The sequence below is a fragment of the Pollachius pollachius genome, assembly GCF_949987615.1.
Source record: "Pollachius pollachius genome assembly, chromosome: 8".
In the NCBI taxonomy this organism is placed as follows: domain Eukaryota; kingdom Metazoa; phylum Chordata; class Actinopteri; order Gadiformes; family Gadidae; genus Pollachius; species Pollachius pollachius.
In genome coordinates this window covers 17,897,938-17,918,025 of record NC_136941.1, presented here as the reverse complement: position 1 = coordinate 17,918,025, position 20,088 = coordinate 17,897,938, and the positions used below count along the sequence as shown (strand labels likewise).

Below are 20,088 nucleotides of genomic sequence, written 5' to 3'. Positions count from 1 at the left end.
CAAGCTATCAGACAACAGAAGCAGCAGCAGCAGCATCAGCATCAGCAGCAACAGCTCCCTGCAGAGCAATGATGTGCCGCCAGATCCTTCCGTGGGCCCTCCTGCTGGTGGCCTCCGGGCCCCTGTGGGCCCATCCCATCACAGACTCGGCTGAGAGGCCCTACTCGGGCCCCGGTAAGTGGAAAGTAATTTGTGTGTGACAGAACGCCGGTGATACATTTGGGAGGAGGCAGTAAATCTCTTGTTTAGTACTTTGGTTAATTAAAGTGGGGCTATTAAATGATGTGTACAATTTAACGGGGGACATGAGATCTGGGGGAAAAGAGTTTGAAGTTATTAACTGGAAAAAAAAAAGAAGAGTTTAGCGTTTCATCATTGTTGTGTAACTATCACATAAATAATAGCTGTAGTAGAGTTCCAGTAAGAGTTCTAGTAAACATTAACTTAATTAACCTATAGGAGGATAGAGGCCTAAACTATATGTCACTGTTGAACTATGCCTATTGCTGATGTACAGTGTACTGCATCCAAGCCTCCACTGTGTTATGTAGTATTTCACTTCTCCATGGCTAGACTTTTATATTTTTGGAAGTCGAGATGTCACTCACATCCAGTGGCAGGCACAGTGGAAGCCCTCTCCTGTACTCAGATCATCCCATCACTATACGAACACCATATTTCTTTACACTTATGACTGTCGCAAACTCACAACCTTGCTGTTTTCCATGGCTACTTCCATGTATTGCTTTATCCATTTTAGCATTGGGGTGTGATGTGTTCCTTGCCTTGTGTGTGTTTGTGTTGTGTGTGTGTGTGTGTGTGTGTGTGTGTGTGTGTGTGTGTGTGTGTGTGTGTGTGTGTGTGTGTGTGTGTGTGTGTGTGTGTGTGTGTGTGTGTGTGTGGCTGTGGTCAGTATCAGTGGAGGACCAGGGAGTCGGTGGTCTGGACGAGCTTTCCCTCTCCGAACAAACCTTCCCCCTGCAGGACCCCACGGGCCTCCGATACGCCTCCCTGCTGGCCTCGGAGCTTAACAGAGAAGGTGTGGATACACAGCACACACAAACACACACACACATGACATGAACACAATAGTCACACACACAAAAACAAAGAAACACACACACTCACACAAATAAGCTTGCAGAAATACACAACATTCATATGAGACACACACAAAATCAAAGACATGCATATACGCACAAAGATGGTGCAAATGTGTGTATGCACACACATATTAAATTCTCACCACACACACACACACACACACACACACACACACACACACACACACACACAAACAAGTTATCGCAGACATCACATACACACGCGTGTTATCGCAGACAACATCACATCCATATAAACCACTGCAGAGATCCCCATGCTCCAACTGTGTATAATATCCTGTTCATTTCCACTGCATGTATATCACACAGCAAACAAACAAACGACTACAAATAATCCTCAACAACACCCAGACATTTTCTGCTGTTTGTGTCTTTTGTGTCGTGCTAAGCTATCAGAGGAACCGGTCTGCTGCCCAGAGGGATGAATCGAGAGGTGGGTGGGCTCTGGGTTCTCTCCTGCAGTGGTAAAACAACACAAACCGACATGGTAGCCCAGAAACAATCAACATGTGTGATTCTCACTTGCCAACTGTCTTGTTTCCCACAGGTCATGTTGGAGAAACAAAGTCTCCTTAATCCCTTCAGTCGTTTACTGGGCATCAAGAAACAGTTCCGGAAGAGAGGAGGGAACACAGATTGCTTCTGGAAGTACTGCGTCTAGAACTACTGTGTCCAGTACTACTGCTTCGATAGTACTACTGAATCCAGTACTAGTCCATCTCATACGTCACTGAGGACATGGCCTCTTGATGACTGGGCTCGCACTAAACAATCGCATTTGTTTGCACCCACAGAATCCTCTTGACACACACAAACACACACACACAAACACACCTTTATGAAAAGACACTGTCATATGTTTTCATAAGAACTTTCTGTTATTTTATGAATTTAAGATAATTTATTTTCATGTATTTAATTATGTGTTTGTATGCACACCTTGCTGTTAATGTTTGCCAAATGTCCCACATAAAAATTCAAAGTGAAAAAAAAAGTCATGCATGGATAACTTTTCTTTACTTGAGTACCAAATACCTTTTTTTTTCGCAGTAAAAGACTGTATCAAGAGAATATCAAAGGTCAACCAATGAAATCATTGGGCTCAATGGTCCATTTGTGAAAAAAAAAGATATCATTAAAAATATAAAAGGTTAAACGCTCAAGTGTGGTTTAAGCTCTAGCTAAAGTCCTTGGGTCTGCATCTTGGATCACACAAACACACACTCACACACAGACGCACGCACACTTACACACACACGCACGCACACAAACACACAACTCTGCTCCATCTCAGGATACAGCTGTTTCCTACTCCAACTTGTGTGTAGAGGTCAGTTCAGAATATAAACACTTACGGGATTTCTGATGCAATGTGAGTAAACCACTTTTGAGTTGGAGTGTGTGTGTTAATCCATTAGTTTGATGCTGATCTGCACACGAGGGGTCCATTTCAGGCTCAGACTGGGTCAATGTTATCTTTAGTGATGAACAAAATGCACAGCTGACCAGTCCAACAGGAGACTTTAAACTCATTGTTGTCCCAGCTACATATAAGACCTTGGATCTTGGTGTTGAATAACCTTGTAGTTCTGAATCATCAATCAAGCTTGATTGTAATGTTCTCTATAGCAAACAAAATGACTAAATGTCTTTATTTTTGTTTTTGTAAAGTAGAGGAAACAAAATGACGTTATGAAACTCGGTTCAAGAATTTTCTTCATTTTTTTCTTGTTTTATTATTTTACAGCAGAAAGAATATAAAGCATTCAGAAAACATATTTCATATTTTAAGGGCATTTCAAAAACGTTTTGCATGGCTTCAGCAGCTGAAATCTTTTTTTTTTTTTACATATCCATCGAGTCAGTGACGCTTCTACATGCACAATTACAAAAATAAAACTTACAAACCAGAAAGGGTAAGAAAGAAAACGAAAGCAAAACATCAGAGGAACGAAGGAGGAGGAGGAGGAAGGGGTGAAACTATCAGGGTGGAAAGAAATAGGTTTGCAAAGCTGGGAAAGACGGAGAGTAAGACAGTTATAGAGGAGAGGAAAAAAGATCTAACACTAGTTTACATGCAAAGTGTCGAGGACCCAAAGTAGGGCTGTATTTTTTTCTTCTTGGTTTTGGAATTGATGAAAACGTGCAGTTCGGTAAAGGGCGCCATATAATTGCTGTCCATAAACTATTGAATACTTGTCTTGCAATACTGGCATTTGCATAAGAGTAAGTCGACTACATGTGTCCAATCGTTTTAAACTTCACTAGGTCTATAGGTCTCCACAAAATAATTCTTATTGCTCTGTGTCCACGAGTGGAATATGTTGTGAGATAGTTTCTGTTGGTTTGCCCTGATGCCTACCGTTGTCTGGTTTTGGGTGATCAAAGGAGAAGAGGAGGAAAGGCGGGATTCGCAGAACGTCGTGAAATCAACAGTAGATGAGTGAAGAGCGCCTATCAGCTTACCTGTCATCCCATCTCATAAAATGGCAGTAAAAACAAGATTTGCAGGTGAGCTTTCCATTGAAACTTGACTAACCCTCTCCGTTTTGTCGGTATAAATCTATTCCAAGACAACAGAAAAAACGACAATGATAAAATGGTTATAGAGAATTCTATGACAAACATCAGTCAGAATACGTCTACTTTTATTCTCTTTTTGTTATACTGGTGTCCGTCGTCCAACACTGTTAAATATAATTTCATTCCAATCCCTATCCCCATCACGGTAGACCATTACTGCCTCAGACCAGAAAGCACCGCTTTCGGCCCACGTCAAATTTCACCACCTTCTGCCCTGAACCATGTGACCAGTAGTGTTTCCTCCTCTCCGTGTCCGCACCCTGAGTTACAAAAACAAAAAACGACTGAACTGAAAACAGGTAGTGAGGTAAACCAGTCCCTCGCGGTCCACTTTCTGACTAGACGGGTGTGTTTACGTATGTCTACATGTGTGTTGTGCGGTGTCTAGTGCGTGTGTCTGTGACTAGTAAAGTTCAGTACCGTACCCCTATACAGTCTCACAATGGTCTCTTACGGTGTCCGTGGTATTTTGTCGTTTGGGAACACACGTATTCGATCCAAATGTATATATTTATATCTTCTGTATAAAATCAACAACTGAAAGAAAAAGTCTAAAAAGTTGAAGCTTGCTCTAAAAACCGAAACCAAAAAAACATTCATGTCCTCCGCCATGCCTTGCCATGGAAACATTGGTCAAAAACTTCAAATTACTCCTTATCTTTAATTTGTGGGATTTCACCTTTGCCCTTAGTGTCGTCTGACCTCTGCCCTCGACTCAGTTCTGTGACACGTCAACCAGCGCTGATCCTCTTACAGAACAATAAGTCTTTTAACATGTCTATCCGACTACCGATTCTAGGAAAATAAGCATGCTTTAGGTGCACTTCTGTCACCCGTAGTTTAACTATTTAACCCATGCAAGCGCAATAAAACCCTCTCCTCCCGCCACAACACTGCGTCAGCGAGGCATTCCGACCACAACTAGAGGATTTAGAGGCGTTTCTAAAGTCTTGTGGTTTTAACAAGCAGTTTCAGTAGAAAAGAGAGAAAATGGCAGGAAAAGAAAGTAACACAAGCTTAGCTTTTTGACACGTTATAAATGGATGAGTGAACATGTTGTGTGTATGTGCTAGTGTTACGTGATGGTGATGATGGGTGGATGGCTTCCCGTACTCCAGACAGTAAGGTCTGGAGTAACGTGACCTTTGTCCGTTTTCTTTCTGCATTTTTTGTTCTCCCCAATAGTTTGAAGTTCAGGTACATTGCATGCACTTTGGATTTGTGCGGGATATGAGTAGGCACTTTCTACATAAACACTCGGGAGATAACGCTCACAAGTAAGGGTGGATGACAGAAATAAAGCTGGAAAGTCAATAAAAATCAATCCCATTTGGAGAAAAAAAAACACAGTCAACAGAAACAATAAATGCAAGAAGTTTTTCAATGGCACGTCAGAGGCAAAAGAATTATCCCTTTTTTTGGACAGAGAAAACACTTATTTTCGACCTCTGGCATAAATACATGAGACATTTGCAGCAACCCACAGCCCCTCCGATTGCATGTGTGTTTGTTTCAAGCACATGCAGGCATGACATGATAATACTGCTTCAGGTGGCTTATAGCAAACTGCTTTTGTACGGTAGCATCCAGGTTTGTCAAAACCCAACCGAGTTCAAGATCTACAGCTGAGATGGATGTCTCTCTACTATGCTAACTTTAGCCCTGCGGCGTCTCTGCAGCGAGTGGGGATCCAGACAGAACCAGTTTAGCACCATTCATTTAAGTTGTGAGAACATCTATTCAGCTGTTTGGCAAAGTAGTACAAAACATTGCTACAAGGTTTTTTCCCTTTGCTCACAAACGAATAGCAATCTTATCCATGACATTTAGTAAAATAATCGCAATTCATGGCAGCCTTGTTCAAGATAAATTTACCAAGACTCAGAGACATAATTACTGTAGCGCCTGTGAAGTCCAATATCTGCTGCAATAAACGACTGAATACACGATGGCCCAGATATTCCCAAATGTCAGATTGTAATACTTATAGGAACCTGTACGGCAGCCTTCTCTCTTGCTAGGTAGAAGGCTGCCACCAACGTACCGTTTAATGAGATCAAACAACCTGTTTCAGTGACACATTTCAATCGACTTTCAAAAATAGAATCAAATACAATGTCAAAGATGAACGGTCTTTGCTGTGAAAATCAAAGCGTATTCAGTGATGGCAAAACGTTTGGGATCAGGATGGTGTTAATGGAGAAGACATGGGAGACTCAACGTTTGTCTGTGTGTGTTGTCAAAATGTGACTCCTTCTGCATTGTTTGTACCATTGAGTTATTGTTTGTCAGCCAGCTGTGAGCTTTAGGTCATTCACGTTGGTGTGGATCTAATTTATGATTATCGGTTCTGCTAAATAAAAATAAAATATATATTAACTTAGTTCTCTTGTTCGGTAATATAGCATTCACTTTACTTGGCACCAATGGCAGAAGATTCTTGGTAGCCTAAAACAAACCAAAATAAATTAAATAAAATGTAAACATAACCATACTTGTTGTAAGATAATTTTGCAGGTATCTCCTAACTCTAAATACACTATGGTTGTTTTTTTGTACTTTTTCATATTGCATTAGGTCATGCTTTAGCAAAATGTTCTTCTTAAGAACAATCAAAATAAAATAAAATACTCTTATAGTGAAATAGTTTTAATCATTTTACAGAGCATAGCCACTACTGCGTTTCTTCTTGTTTTTTCTTTTGATCTGTTCATATTTTTCATGCATGTAGCTCATTTTTATCCCAGTTATTTACACTATATACAAAGAATACAACCATACTTTTAGGCATCCAAACAAAACTATACAAATATTTTGTTTTTGTCGATTACCTATTTTTGACCCCTTTTTAATGAATAAAATAATATATCTCTAAAATACAACCCCCGTTTGGGTAAATGTTAACTTTTCTTTTTTTTACCCTACGTACTTTCAGCCTTCTTTATGTACAGAAACCGCTCAATTGTCAAAAATATGGATTTGTCACACCCCTATTTTGGGAGTAGCTTAGGGACACCTCAAAGAATCTCTAAGACGTCAAGGCAATGTATGTGATCGTCCCCTCAGGAGCCCTACTGAGCCCTGAAGGTCATTTAAAAGAACAAGTAACAACCTTCATGACAAATAACGTTTACAACACAACAGAGGCAACGTCGATTATTTTCATATATCTTCCTTTTTGGGTTCTCATAAAAAAACAAATAAAAAACGAGGAAAAACGAACGGAAAAGAGGATGAAGAGGGAGAAGGGAGGAAGGAGACCACATCGGGGCAACTCAGAGCAATGGCGGGACCCGTAGAGGAAGAGGAGGAGGAGGAGGAGGTGGAGGCGGTGGGCGCCGGACCACCGCAGAGCTGGTACTCTTTAAAACAGAACGACCGAATCACAAGCACACAGGCAACAATGCTTTGCAGAGTCATGCAGTTTCCCTCGAACAGGGTCGAACAACATAGAACCTCCGAGGATCACACGCAGAGTGTACATCGGACGCAACGGGAGATCGACTTCAAGTAATAAAGCAATAATGTAAACAATGATGTCATGACGTTTCCCAAGAAAAGGAAAAATAACCACAATGCCCTCCCCTACTTGGTTCCTGTATGGGAAAGCCCCTCCTACATTCATATGAGGCTCCGCCCACTTGGACAGATGGGGCTGGGCGGAGCGCAGTGGGACGTGATGGGTTGTTGAAGTGTTGAACTGAAAGCACACGTCTATGGCGGTGGATGAGAGTTGACTTGTGCAATGGGTCAATTGGTTACCAATGTGTTTGTTTAAGAAAATAAAGAAATCAAACTCCAACACCCACAACTGAAAAAGATCCATCACTTCGAAATAGTTGTAAAATACAAGAGTAGAGCTCATATTGTGTATCTTTTTGTCTGTGTTTCCTTAATGGTCCTCCATGTCCCTTGTCCTCCGACACATTCGCCTCTCTTCCCGCCGTCTGCAGAGCGGCGGGCCCCCGTGGACGACGGCCTGTGTTCATCTTCCCGTTACGACATCCGGAAAAAAACCATAACGCACACGCTCTTCCTTTACGTCGGAAAAGAGCACGTAATCCATTAAAAAGTGCAACAGAAATGCCATGAAGCAAATGTTCTCCCTCCCCCTCCCCCCAGCCTTGAGTTTGTAGTCCGATTAGAGTCGCCACGATCCAACAACTGAAATCAAGTCAGTGGGAACCAAAGGAAATGTGTTGAAAAGAAGAATTGGCGTAACAGTTACGAGGACTAGAATCCGATCACACTGCGGTCGTCGCCGCAGCAGTCTGCATTGACACTTTTGCTGTTGTTGTTGTTTTCGATTCCCTTTGTAAAATACCCGGGTACAAACGGAAAAAAAACAAAAGAATGGGAAGGGGAACGGAAAAAAGGAGCGAAAGGAGTCAGGAGATGGATGTCACACGGCGAGGGCGTTCTCCTGCTGGGTCTCATGTTCCCTGGCCCTTTTCAATTCTTTCACTCTGAAACACAGAGACAAACAGACAGCTGTGAGCCCCCTGGGAACACACACACCAACGCGCTACACACTCAGACGCGCCGGTCCCTAGTTGACAAGCTCCATGTGGGGACAGGACAAATGCGGCTACGTTCCACTGCGTCCTGGGAGGCTATAGGCGCTTTGGGGGAAACAGAGTGGTCAGTGGGGGGGTTAGGAACACAGAGTGAAGACACAGGAACGCGCACTGGACACTTCAGTCGGATCGCTTTGCCCTTTCAACGGCGTTGTGCACAACAACACGAGACGATCAACCTGATGATTATAACTCTTAGTACATCACGTTGGTTACAAACTGTTATTTTGTTGTTAGAGGTAGCCAATAAAAATGCATGGCTACACATTACGATGTAAGCGTCCGTATATGAGTGCGTGGTTGTGTAGTTGAGTGTACAAGTGTGTATTAACTGCTCTCTCACGTGAAGTATTATGAATGGCATCAAAGTCAAGTGTGTGTGTGTGTTTGTGTGTGTGTGCATGTGTGTGCGTTTGGAGCTGTGCACCACTGTGAGACAGTTGTAAGTGTTTGTGTCTGTTGTTTAAAACAGTGAGATCCCAGGAGGTCTATTCTAAACCCACGTGTCGCACTGTCTGCGTATCTCATTGTTGGGTTCTGTCTGGCGACGTTCTATATGTTTATCAGAGCACTATGGCCTCAATATAGGATGGTATACCACACACACACACACACACACACACACACACACACACACACACACACACACACACACATACACACACACACTCTGAGCTCACCTGCTCTGGAAGCACAGAAACCTAGTTCAGCACTGCCCAATTATAGACTGTGGGAGAAACCACTGCAACGCAGGCTTGTTCAGCGATAGTACATAACAATGATAATATAGGAACTGCTCCCCACTGTGTTGGGTTCCAATCAAAATGCTGGAAGATAGTCATTAACCTGTCCATGATCAGGGGTTGTTGATTAAGTCCTATCAGATGGTAAGAATACAGGCGAGATTAGTAGACCACCAACTACCATTCCAAGCAGCAGTGTGTGTATGTGTGTGTCCGGTGTGACCTGTGTGAATTGTGGGGGGAAAAAGGAGACGTAACGGTCAGAGGACAGACAGACATCTGAAGCCGGCCCATAGCATGCCTGGAGGTCAAGGAGCAAGGCCAAAAGGTCACCACTCGACATGCAACAGAACAAAACGCATGTATCCCTTGATCCGTTTACTGTTGCATCTTCATGACCGCACAAAACCAAACAACAAAAGTCAAAGGACAGATTATTTCAAGGAGGAAAAATAGAGGAAGAAAAGAAGTGTGAAAGTAGAAAGGCAGATAAGGATAAAGAAGGAGAGAGAGAGTGAGAGATTAGAGGGAGAGGCCTGTTTGTGTTGCGGTGATGTTGTCATTCAGAAAGCAGTGGTTAGTTTCAGAGGAAGGTTTACGTTCTGCGCTAAAGCTAGTGTTTCTCAGTCCACCTGTGGCTCCAGTTGGCAGCCTTCATGCAAGCAGGCATCAAGCAATAGTGATGGAGAGAGAAGAGGGGGGGAGATATAGATATACACAGAGCGAGAGAGAGAGAGAGAGAGAGAGAGAGAGAGAGAGAGAGAGAGAGAGAGAGAGATAAGACGCCCAAGAAGGAGCTCACTGCATTGGCGAAGAAGGAAAAGGTTGAGAGTGGCAGAGACATACAAGAGAGAGAGAGGAGAGGCAGAAAGAGAAAGAGTGAGAGAGAGAAGCACGAACTGAGTTGCTGAGGCTGCACTCACCCGCTTGAACAGTCTATGGTCCATCAAGGGGCTTGGCGTAAACAGCAAAACAATACCAGACAGCTATTAGCACACAGTAGGCACTGTGGACAGGGTTAGGGTGGGGGCAAGGACATAGTGGCAGGCCAAATACAGTGAGGGAGGAAAGGGGTGGCGTTGGGGTGGGCTAGCGGGTTGGGAGGAAGGCAGGGAAGGCATGTCTCACCCACCTGAACCCATACCCAATCCCCCCCCCCTCCCCCCCACAAAATAACAAACAAACTAGACTAAAGTTGATATTACAGGTTTTTCTTTGAATGTGATGTTGTCCAACAACAGTGGTGATCTATCTACATTCCCAGTTCAGATTGATCCTTGATGAGGTTGTGCATGCATGTGTGTGTGTGTGTGCGTGTGTGTGTGTGTGTGTGTGTGTGTGTGTATGTATGTGTGTGTGTGTGTGTCTGAAAGTCAGAGGTAGGCGCCTACCTGTGGCGACAGCGGCGCAGAAACCTCATGATCTTCCTGGCAGCTTGGTCCTGCCTTTTGGTAAGCAGACTGCTTCTACAATACAAACACACACACACACACACACACACACACACACACACACACACAACGGACACACACACACACACACAGAAACAACGGGACTTTACGATTTTCCAAGTCTGTTTATAAATACCAAAGCATTCCATGTCAACAATGCTAATTAACTTAGCACTATTTTAACTAAAGAACATCTCAGCACTTGAACACATCAAACTCTGGGGACTGTTTTATTTGTTTTATAACTATACATATATATTTATGTTACAAAAATGCTCACAAAGAGCCAGCCTTTTGCACTGTGCAATAATATTGTGCTACAATCATATGTGGCATTGAGTCATACAGTATCTCCCCAGAATCAGTACCTCAGCTTGTGTTGCACAAGGGCTGCGGCGGCAGGGCCGTGCCGGTGGGGTCCCAGGCGGCCGGACTCCCGGTAGCTGCGGTAGTACTGCTGAATGAGGACCGCGGCCCGCCGGCTCTGCTGGAACTTCTTCTGCTCGTGGTAGCTGCGGAACTTACTCTGGATAAGGATGGCGGCCTGCGTCATCTTCTTGTAAAGTGCATACTATAGTGACAGAGCAAAACAAAACACGCTACGTCAGGTGCGGACGGAGCACGCCAGGGCTCGCTTCTGTGGGCGGAGGAGGGGTGAGTGGGGTTGCAGTCTATGTAACATGAAGACATTGGTCCTGATGCTAGGTAGTGAGACACTGTTAACAAATCAGGGGGGGGGGGGGAGTGTTACCTTCAAGGCTATCCATGTTAGCTTGTAAACAGAGAAATAGTAAAGTATGGTGAATCACACACTCTCATGACCAAAACAACAACAACCAAAACAACAACAACAACAACAACAACAACAAAAACTGTGGCTTCGAGATAAAAAGCGGATTGATTTGATTCACTTTTACTCTTTCAAGTCTTCCTGTCTGTTTGGCAAAGTGCAACTCCGTTGACTACGTCCGTGGAATATGACATTGTAAAATGATGGTCTAGCCGGCCCGTTTGTTACCCTGGCTGGGGGGAGGAGCTACGGCCTACCTGTTTGTACTTCTTGTAACAACGCTGAATGACGGCAGCCGCAACTTCCTGTTGCTCTCGGAGCGGGCGGCCCTGCAGGAGACAAGAGAGGTTGCAGAGGTCAGGGGTCGCGTCTGAGGCAGCCCTACTGCTGCAGAGGGCGTGTGAGTGACACTCCCCCAGAGTGAGATCAGCCCCCTGCCGGAGGGCGGGGGGGGGGGGGGGGGGGGGGGGGGTGGGGGTGGGGGTGGGGATAGGGGTAGGGGTAGGGAGGGGAGGAATAAGGAGCTTTTGGCAGACCCTCCATAATGGGCAGGTCTGGAGGGCTGGATTCAGACAAAATGAGGTCCGTGTGGGTATCAGCCTGGCAGAAGGGCAGAACAGATGACAGTGAACCGTGTTTTAACATGCGGAAAAGTCCATTAATGAAGAGCGCCGCAGTGGGGGAGGAGGTAGGGTGAGGCACGGGGCAGAGAGAGAGAGACAGAGAGAGAGAGGAGCTAATAAAAAGCAAGCAGCAGCAGGACCTTAACACTTCACTTACAGAGAGAGATAGGGAGGGAGGGGGGTAGAGAGGCATTGATCGATAGGGAGAGAGAGAGAGCCCAGAGCACGCCCAGCAGAGGACGGTAACAGGGCTCTGATTGGAGCCGAGGACCAGGAGGCGGTGCAGTCTTTCTGTTAAGCAAGGCCATGCTCTGCTCAAGCCATCGTTTCCATGCCGAAACCACAGGTACAGACGACCACATTTAAATGTGTATGCTTTTTTTGTGTAGCTTCTTGTGTATGAGTCAACAAACACAGAGAGAGGGAGAGAGACAGAGAGAGAGAGAGAGAGAGGGAGGGAGACGGAGAGACAGAAGAATGACTACAACCACAACAACAACAACAACAACAACAACAACAACAAAATAAAAACCACAAGACCTTGAGGCCCCAGAAGGCGTAGAGAGTGAGTGATGTAGCTGAATAACACTGAATACCAAATTCACGAGTGCAGCGGCTGCTGACACACACCACTGAACAGCCCCATTCATCACGTTTGCAAACGTCGTCCAGGAGTACGTTCCTCAAAGGCCGTATCACAGCGAGAAACACGGCGTGTCCTCGCGTCCACTGCGCCCCCCCACCCCGCTCACTTGTTGGTGGGGGGCGCGGCGAGGGGGGGAAGGCGGCGTGCCCGGCTAAGCCCGGGAGGGGGGGGGGGGCCTGTATACCTTGTACTTGCGGAAGGCCGTCTGCACCAGACGGGCGGCCTCGTACAGCTCCCGCTGCTCCGGGTCCGACAGCGTCAGCTGGGCCAGGTCCCGCTCCACCTTGCTGTTGGAGGCGTTGATGAACTCGCTCCAGTCGGCCGGGGAGGGCAGGCCGGGCCGCTCCAGGGAGCCCTCCCGCGGCGGGGACCCCCCCGGGCTCAGGCCCGGGTTGGAGGACGGGCCGAGGGGCTCGTTGTACAGCGACCTGAGGGGGGGGGACACGGGGGGACGGTTACGCTGCGGTCACATGGTGTGGGGGTGAACCGTGGGTGGGGGTGTTTATATGTTGGTACTTTGTGTTGTGTTGGTTTGCTTTTCAAAGGGTATTGATATTCATTAAGCGTCCCTGACAAATTTCCTTCGGGACAGTAAAGACAATATATCTCATCCCACGTATCTTATTCATTTAGACGGCCTAATCTGTCACCACTATTACTGTTGAGTCACTTGGTACACACTTTTACCCAAAGAACCTTACAGTGAAATAAGATATGCCCTATAAATATTTAAAAATGACATTTGATGGTGGATGCTGGTATCTGAAGCACTTAGAACAATTACAAAGTGAAGACATTGTTTGCATGTGTGGTCCCATTGGGAATCGAACCCTAGCCCACGTATCGTAATCCAATGATACACCAGTTGAGCTAGACGGGATGATCAATTTGTTTTGTGTACACATGGACACTTGAAAAGGATTATTCTCTCACACACACGCACACACGCACACACGCACACACGCACACACGCACACACGCACACACACACACCGTGCTGGCTCACCGTAGGTGGATGATGCTGGGTAGCTGCTCCACGTCTCCCAGGTAGTTTGCCAGCCAGCTCATGGTGTTGCTGACCCCCGTGGTGTCCAGGGGAACCGAGTCCCCCGCGCTGAAGTTCTCCCTCTTGATGCGGTCCGGGGTGGCCTCGATGATGTGCTCGGCCAGGGACATCATGTTCACCTGCGGGGCCCGGGGAGAACAGAGTCACATGGGGGCCCCCACACCGCCTGCTCAGGGATAGTGAATGTTTATGCAGGGCTCAGGACTGCCACCATTTATCATGTGGATGCAGGGTAATAGTTTCCTAGGTCGCATCGGTGCCAGCTAAATAAAACAGTTATATATATACATTATATATATATATATATATACATTATATATATATATACAGGGTTCTCCCTGTTATTCTTTCGAATAGGGTTGTCGCGACAAAGACTTTTCTTTGTAATATCACATAGGTGCTTTATGGAGGAAGTCAGTGGTTTCGGGATCCACTCCTGGTCCGAGTCTGACTCTGTGGCGCTTCAATGTTAAGCAGGCCGTGCGTCAGGCGAGCCACGGAGCTCTGTGTGCGGCTGCGCCATGCAGTAAAAGAACATTACACGTCGGAAGATTCGATTTAGCTCTTGTTCTGTGTTTAATAAAATGAGTGGTAATGGACGGCGCTGTGATGCACGAAAACTGATGTGAGCAAAAGGTTGTGTTCAGTGGCAGAAGTCATAGCGCGGCTGTATGGCAACGCCGGTGTGCTCTGTTTGGAAACAACTCCCGCTTAAGGTCCAATGAAAACACACTGCTTCGATCATAGAACCAAAAAAAGTGTTTTGTACAATAGTGCAACGTTTCAATGAAATTGCACCGCAACACTATCGCTATTGAAGAATGCACAATTCTGGAGGACCAAAAACAAATCGTAAATGGAGTGCATTACCCAAGTAGCAGCCTGTTATTATAAGTATGCATTTGATATAGGAAGAGGAGCGCTTAAAGTTGGTTTGTGAGGAAAAAGATGTTGAGACACTGGTGTTAAAAATATAAAAAGACCCTTCTTGCAATAAACACATTTTACAACTCATTTAACGTCAGTGAAAGTGTTCAGATGTTGGAAGACCGATGGATAGCACAAGACCAAGGACATTTTCTGATCTAATAAAGGAGTGTGACCAAATGAAAAAGTAAGTGGCGCCTACGCCACCAGTGGAAAGAGTGGGTCTAGAGCCCTGATATGGAACTGTTCCAGAGCTTTCAATGAGACATCTTGATAAAATAAAGGTTATAAAGATATATCAAGGGTCTGTTTCTTTTAGACACAAGCGATACTCTAAAGTCAGTGACATTCAGAGAAACGCTGTACAATTTTGAACAGCAAGAAGAATTACTGATTTGTTTTAAAGTGTGTGCAACGTTACACATTGCACACACTTTTAAGGTACGAGCTCATTCATTAAAATAACCTGGACATATTTGTAGTGAATGCTGATCGAAAGTGAATTGAATAATGTTATCAGTAAAATCACGTCCTATTACAGATATATGCTATAAAAAAAAGTCCTGCCAGGCCGTTTCTCGCTCTTTGTTTTCCAGAATCGTACTATCAACACTCCTAACCCCTCCCACTCACGCTACAACACAGCCTAGTTACGCTGGTTCGCCTCACACAGCTGCAGTGTTAAGAGTTGAGATAACCCTATACAATGAGTTTTTTGAATGCTGAAAGTCTCCTGCCTGCTACCTGGGAGGCGCTCAACATCACTCATTCTGTTGTTGTTGTTTTTTTGGCATCCATAATTTATCATGCTAATTAATTACCTTTTGGGAGTGATTGACCTGAACCTCAACACAGAGAATGAAGCTAACATCGTTTTTCGGTAGAACTCCCAAAACGGCATTTCAGTTGCTCCAGTCAAGCGGTGAGATGGAGATGGATGGCGAGAGAATTCCTTGGCTACAGCAGTGGATCAATGCGGGGAAGTTTATTGAGCAAGAAGAGTAGAGGTCAACGGCGTGCCAGCTCGGCCTGATGGGAGTCTATTTATGTTTATGTTTGTCGGTTTTCCCTCATGCTGGGTAAAGAGCAGCCGGCCTGCTTCCGCTGTCAACTTGGCTAAATCTCACGGAGAGCCTGTACGGTGACAGACCGGATCAATGTGGAGACTTCCAAAAGGCCCACTGACTCATTCCACACAGGACACGAGCCCGCAAGCAAACCAGGGCTAGTTGTACATGACCGCCGAAGGGCGTGTGTCATTCTAATGACGTCTGTAGGACGCTGGTGATTTAAAGTCCTCCCATTAAACATGAAGACACATCTCTTGCCGCTGTAAAACCGAGGGGGGTCAAACCCATCTGCCCTTGGTAGTGCTAACTCTGCACTCATCCTGTTAAGTGTTCCTATAAAAGCCCACAACACGGTAATCATCACAGTGTGGTGGGCTCCTGTGGTGTGCTGGTGTCATGCGTCTGTCCTGACCTGGAGGTTGTCCATCTGCGTGAGGCACTCCTGGCTCTCCAGGTCTTCCCTGTAGGACAGCAGCTCCGTGTCCACCATCTCCCGATCGGCCATGGCCAGCATGCCCAGCTGCTCCCTCTGGCGTAGCCGGCCGGCCAGCTTCTCCTTGCCCAGCCCACCGCTACCGCCGACCCCTGACCCCTTCCTGCCCGGGCCGCTGTTGGAGAAGCCGCCCTCCCTGCCGGAGCTCCACCGGGCCGTCCCGGCGCCGCCCGCCCCGGACAGGCCCTCCGACGACAGGCTCTTGGGGCTGGAGGAGAGCTTGTGCAGCTGCTGCTGCTCCAGGCTCAGCGGGACCGACATGGACTTGTCGGGCCGGGCCTGGAAGAGCTCCGGGTTGGGTTTGTGTTTCTTGGCCTGCGGGAGGTCTCTCTGACTCTCGCTGCTGTAGTAGCTGGAGGGCTCGGACCTCGGCCTCCGCAGGTCTGCAGGGGACACACAACGTGTCTTAGATGAGGCATGGATAACAAGTTCTTTCTCCCAGTGCAACCCCAATTAAATCTGTAAAGTGCTCTAATAGGGCTCGTGCATGTAGAAGGCACTCAGGATGTTTGTTGGCGCTGCGCTAATCCTAAATCAATGGGAGGTACTGTAACCTAGGCTAATGAAAACGTTGTTCCACCCGGTCTCACATGAGAGACGCTGTGTAAGTTACACACACAATGTCTCCCTATAATGACTAATCATTTCACGATTAATTACTAAACAATGACCAAGACCCATTACTGCCAACGTTATAATTAACATTCAAATCCTCCTGTCAAAAGAGCCCTATCCGTTGTAAGCAGGCGTCCAACCATGGGGCTCCTGACCTAGATTGGGGTTGGCGTTGCTGGTGGTGGTGGTGGTGGCGCCGCCGCCTTTGGTGCCGCCCGACGTGACCAAGCCCTCGTTGGCCCAGCTGACCATCCAGCTGTCGGTGGTGGGGGCGTCCGGGGCCGAGGAGAAGGACATGCGCGTGGTGGGGGGCAGGGGGGCCGGCGGCTGCTGCTCCCTCTGGAGCTGCTCCAGGCACTCGGCCAGCTTGGTGTGTCCGCGGGAGCGGGCGATGGACAGGGGCAGGCGGCCCAGGGAGTCCGGGATGGCCAGGGCTCGCCGGTCCCACTTGTACAGGACCACCGCTGCCTCCAGGTGACCCAGAGCACAGGCCCACATCTGGGGGGGCAAGAAGAGGAGCAGGAAGGTCAAGAGAGAGCGAGAGAGAGATGGGGGGAGAGAGAGGAGGAGTAATGCTGACTGTGGGTGATCTTAATGGCCCCGCTGCCTACCCCTGCCCCCCTCTCTAATAACATGCTGGTAATGCAGCTGCACCTCCAGTTGCTGCTGTTTAAAATGCCTATTAATAAGGCTTTAATTGCAAGGCTCGAAGAGTTCTTACTAAGGGCGTGCAGGAGAAGTGGTCCACGTTGAGGGGGTCCACCTCCAGCTCCAGGTCGATGCTGTCCGAGTGCTTGGTGCTGGTTTGAAGAGAAGCAGAAGAACAAGGTGTCAATCTCACAGCTCTCTACACACAATCCGAATGCCGGCAGATATCCTCTACGCCCCTGCAGCGAGGCTGTGTGGGGGAGAGTGAAGCCCCTCTTTCGTACCGCCACTTGATGAGTGTCTGGATGAGGGTGGCGTAGCCCTGGCCGGCGGCCAGGTGCAGCAGCGTCATGCCGCGGAACGTCTTGGAGTGGATGAGGTGTTTGGACTTGGCCCAGCAGGCCCTGCTCATCATCTTCTCGCAGACCACCACCACACGGCTCTCAAAGGAGCTGCTGGCCTGGCCCGAGCCCGACACGCACTGAACACACAACAACAACAACAACAACAACAACAACAAAAACAGTGAGGAGGCCATTGATTTTTGATGTGAGCGGATGTGGGTAAATTGATGAATAATGTAACCAGTATTGAACTAACATCTAGAATGTACTTTGTTGTGAATAAATTCTTCACTCTAATCTGGGATCCAGAAGTCCAACTATGTTATAGAAGAACTTCTTTCGGGAAGGTACAGAGCCTTGTTTCCTACAACAAAATATTCTAAATTACATGATTTAGGTAACATCTGATTTGTGAGAGTACCTTCAACCCGAGTACACCTATGTGCATCATGTCAGCAGGAGAGGGGCATTGACCTCCAAGGTTCCTCCAGAGGTTTTCTGAACGCCCATTTGAAAGGGGGTTTATTTACATTTTGTCATCGTTACCTGCTGTGACTGGCTGCTGTTGCCTCCACCTCCACTGCCCCCGCCTCCGCCGACACCACTTCCTGCACCGCCTGTCCCGGGCCCCACCCCTCCGGCCCCGCTGCTTTGCTGCTGGCTGGCCATCTCAGCCATCCTCCTCTCCATCTGCTCCAAGCGCTCCAGGATGGACATTCTGAACTGGTTGTCTGGTGGGGAATAAAAATAAAAATACACATCAGCATCCAGGAGGCATCCAGAGAGAAACAACCACACACTGAGCTTTGCTGAAACCAGCACAAATAATATCACATCCTGACAAGATAAACGACCAGATATCGAGTGCTGTCAGCCACACCACATGGTGTGAAAACGCCGTCAAAGTTTGCCGTTGCAGACAAAGCCTGCCTTAAATCGGGGAGATGTGTGAAACACAATTTCAGAGCATGCACCACAAATTCCCCCATGGATCTCTCTGATGATGTGAAGTTAATTTTCCACTTTCCGCTGGAAGGCACAAGAAAAAAGAAAAGCAAACGGCTTTGCAATAATCATTATTAATCTCCCGAGAACGCCAGTGATAACAATAACATCAATCATTAACTCCATCAAAACAATCGGCTTTGCTAAAATAACCTTTAGAGTCCATCAATCATCCGCTAATGGCTCCCAGTGCAGAACTTCAGCCTCCATCTCTGCTCCACCACTCCATCATCCCCGCCGCAGCACACTAACACAGCCCGGCGCGATCGGCTGCTGAAAGGAAGGCGAGGAGAGGTATCCACCCCTTTCAAATGGGCCTTCAGAAAACCTCTGGAGGAACCTTGGAGATGAATGCCCCTCTCCTGCTGATTAAGTATAGCCCATTATGGCCAGGCCCTGACGTCCCACCTGCCCACCCATCACTTCCTTCCTTCCAACGTCCACACAATGTATATGATAAGTGGGTCGAGAGGCCGACTGTACAAAATCAATCCATCTTTCCAAAGTCCTTGACAGTAGCAGCCCTCCTGCTCCTCCTTCTCTGAGGAGGTGGTGGAGGTGTTGCAATGCTGGATGCCAGAGTGTTATCAATGCTCTGCACTTGGTTTGAGTCATGGATCAGAAATCCGCCATGAACTTTTGGGACTAAGAATTTGCTGACATTATTATACACAAAGCGCAAATTGTGGGAATATGGAACTAAATACTTTGAATGAGGCACTTGAGGGCACTCAAAACTGATTTGATCCGCTTGAAACACTGCAGTCTGACCTTCTGCCCTCACTCTGTAGACGGATCTTATGCTGGTGGGCCGAGCGGACCACCAGACCACACATCCAAGACGTGCATATTAGCGCAAGACAATCGCACGGGAACATGTCGTCAAACACACACACACACACACAAATGTGTTGAGGTCAGTAATACACACTTATTCAATTGAATATGAATACACACAGACACAGGCGTGTGAAGACACATAAACATGTGCTTACACGTACACTTACGCACGCATGCACACACACAAATGCATACTCACAAACGTGTTGAGGTCAGTGATACCCACATATTCAAGCATATATTGGACACATACACACACACAGTCAGTGATACACACACTACAAACACATACACACACACACCCACACACACCCACACACACACACTGTACTGTACGCTGTGCACAGACATGGGCTGGGCACAGAGAGCCCACTGCAGCAGGGAGTGCAGAAGACCGCATTAGCATTCCCCATTTAGCCAACGTGGGGCCGTTTCTGTGGCAACCTGCTGCCGAGCGGTAACTAGGCGACAGCAACATGCCTGTGTGTGTGTGTGTGTGTGTGTGTGTGTATGGTCTGCCAGCGTGCTATTGGCTTATTGATG

General features: G+C 46.9%; 2 protein-coding genes across 2 annotated transcripts in view; one reads left to right on the top strand and one right to left on the bottom strand.

The window, feature by feature from the left end:
• Positions 1–68: 68 nt before the first annotated feature.
• On the top strand, positions 69–1,785 carry LOC307079020 (urotensin-2-like; the record flags this gene model as incomplete). Its single annotated transcript, XM_079741073.1, has 4 exons — positions 69–174; positions 914–1,039; positions 1,514–1,557; positions 1,672–1,785. 4 exons carry the CDS (start codon positions 69–71, stop codon positions 1,783–1,785), a joined length of 390 nt encoding a protein of 129 aa, XP_079597199.1.
• Positions 1,786–8,140: 6,355 nt separating this feature from the next.
• camta1a (calmodulin binding transcription activator 1a) overlaps positions 8,141–20,088 on the bottom strand; it is a gene marked incomplete at both ends in the record, with an annotated part of 71,969 nt that continues 60,021 nt past the window's right edge. Inside the window, 13 exons of the mRNA XM_079742375.1 lie at positions 8,141–8,173; positions 9,951–9,981; positions 10,419–10,490; positions 10,847–11,049; positions 11,230–11,250; positions 11,526–11,597; positions 12,722–12,965; positions 13,544–13,722; positions 16,013–16,476; positions 16,864–17,206; positions 17,430–17,508; positions 17,641–17,837; positions 18,247–18,431. Of these exons, the coding sequence (XP_079598501.1) occupies positions 8,141–8,173; positions 9,951–9,981; positions 10,419–10,490; positions 10,847–11,049; positions 11,230–11,250; positions 11,526–11,597; positions 12,722–12,965; positions 13,544–13,722; positions 16,013–16,476; positions 16,864–17,206; positions 17,430–17,508; positions 17,641–17,837; positions 18,247–18,431 (2,123 nt within the window). The remainder of the gene's footprint in view (positions 8,174–9,950; positions 9,982–10,418; positions 10,491–10,846; positions 11,050–11,229; positions 11,251–11,525; positions 11,598–12,721; positions 12,966–13,543; positions 13,723–16,012; positions 16,477–16,863; positions 17,207–17,429; positions 17,509–17,640; positions 17,838–18,246; positions 18,432–20,088) is intronic.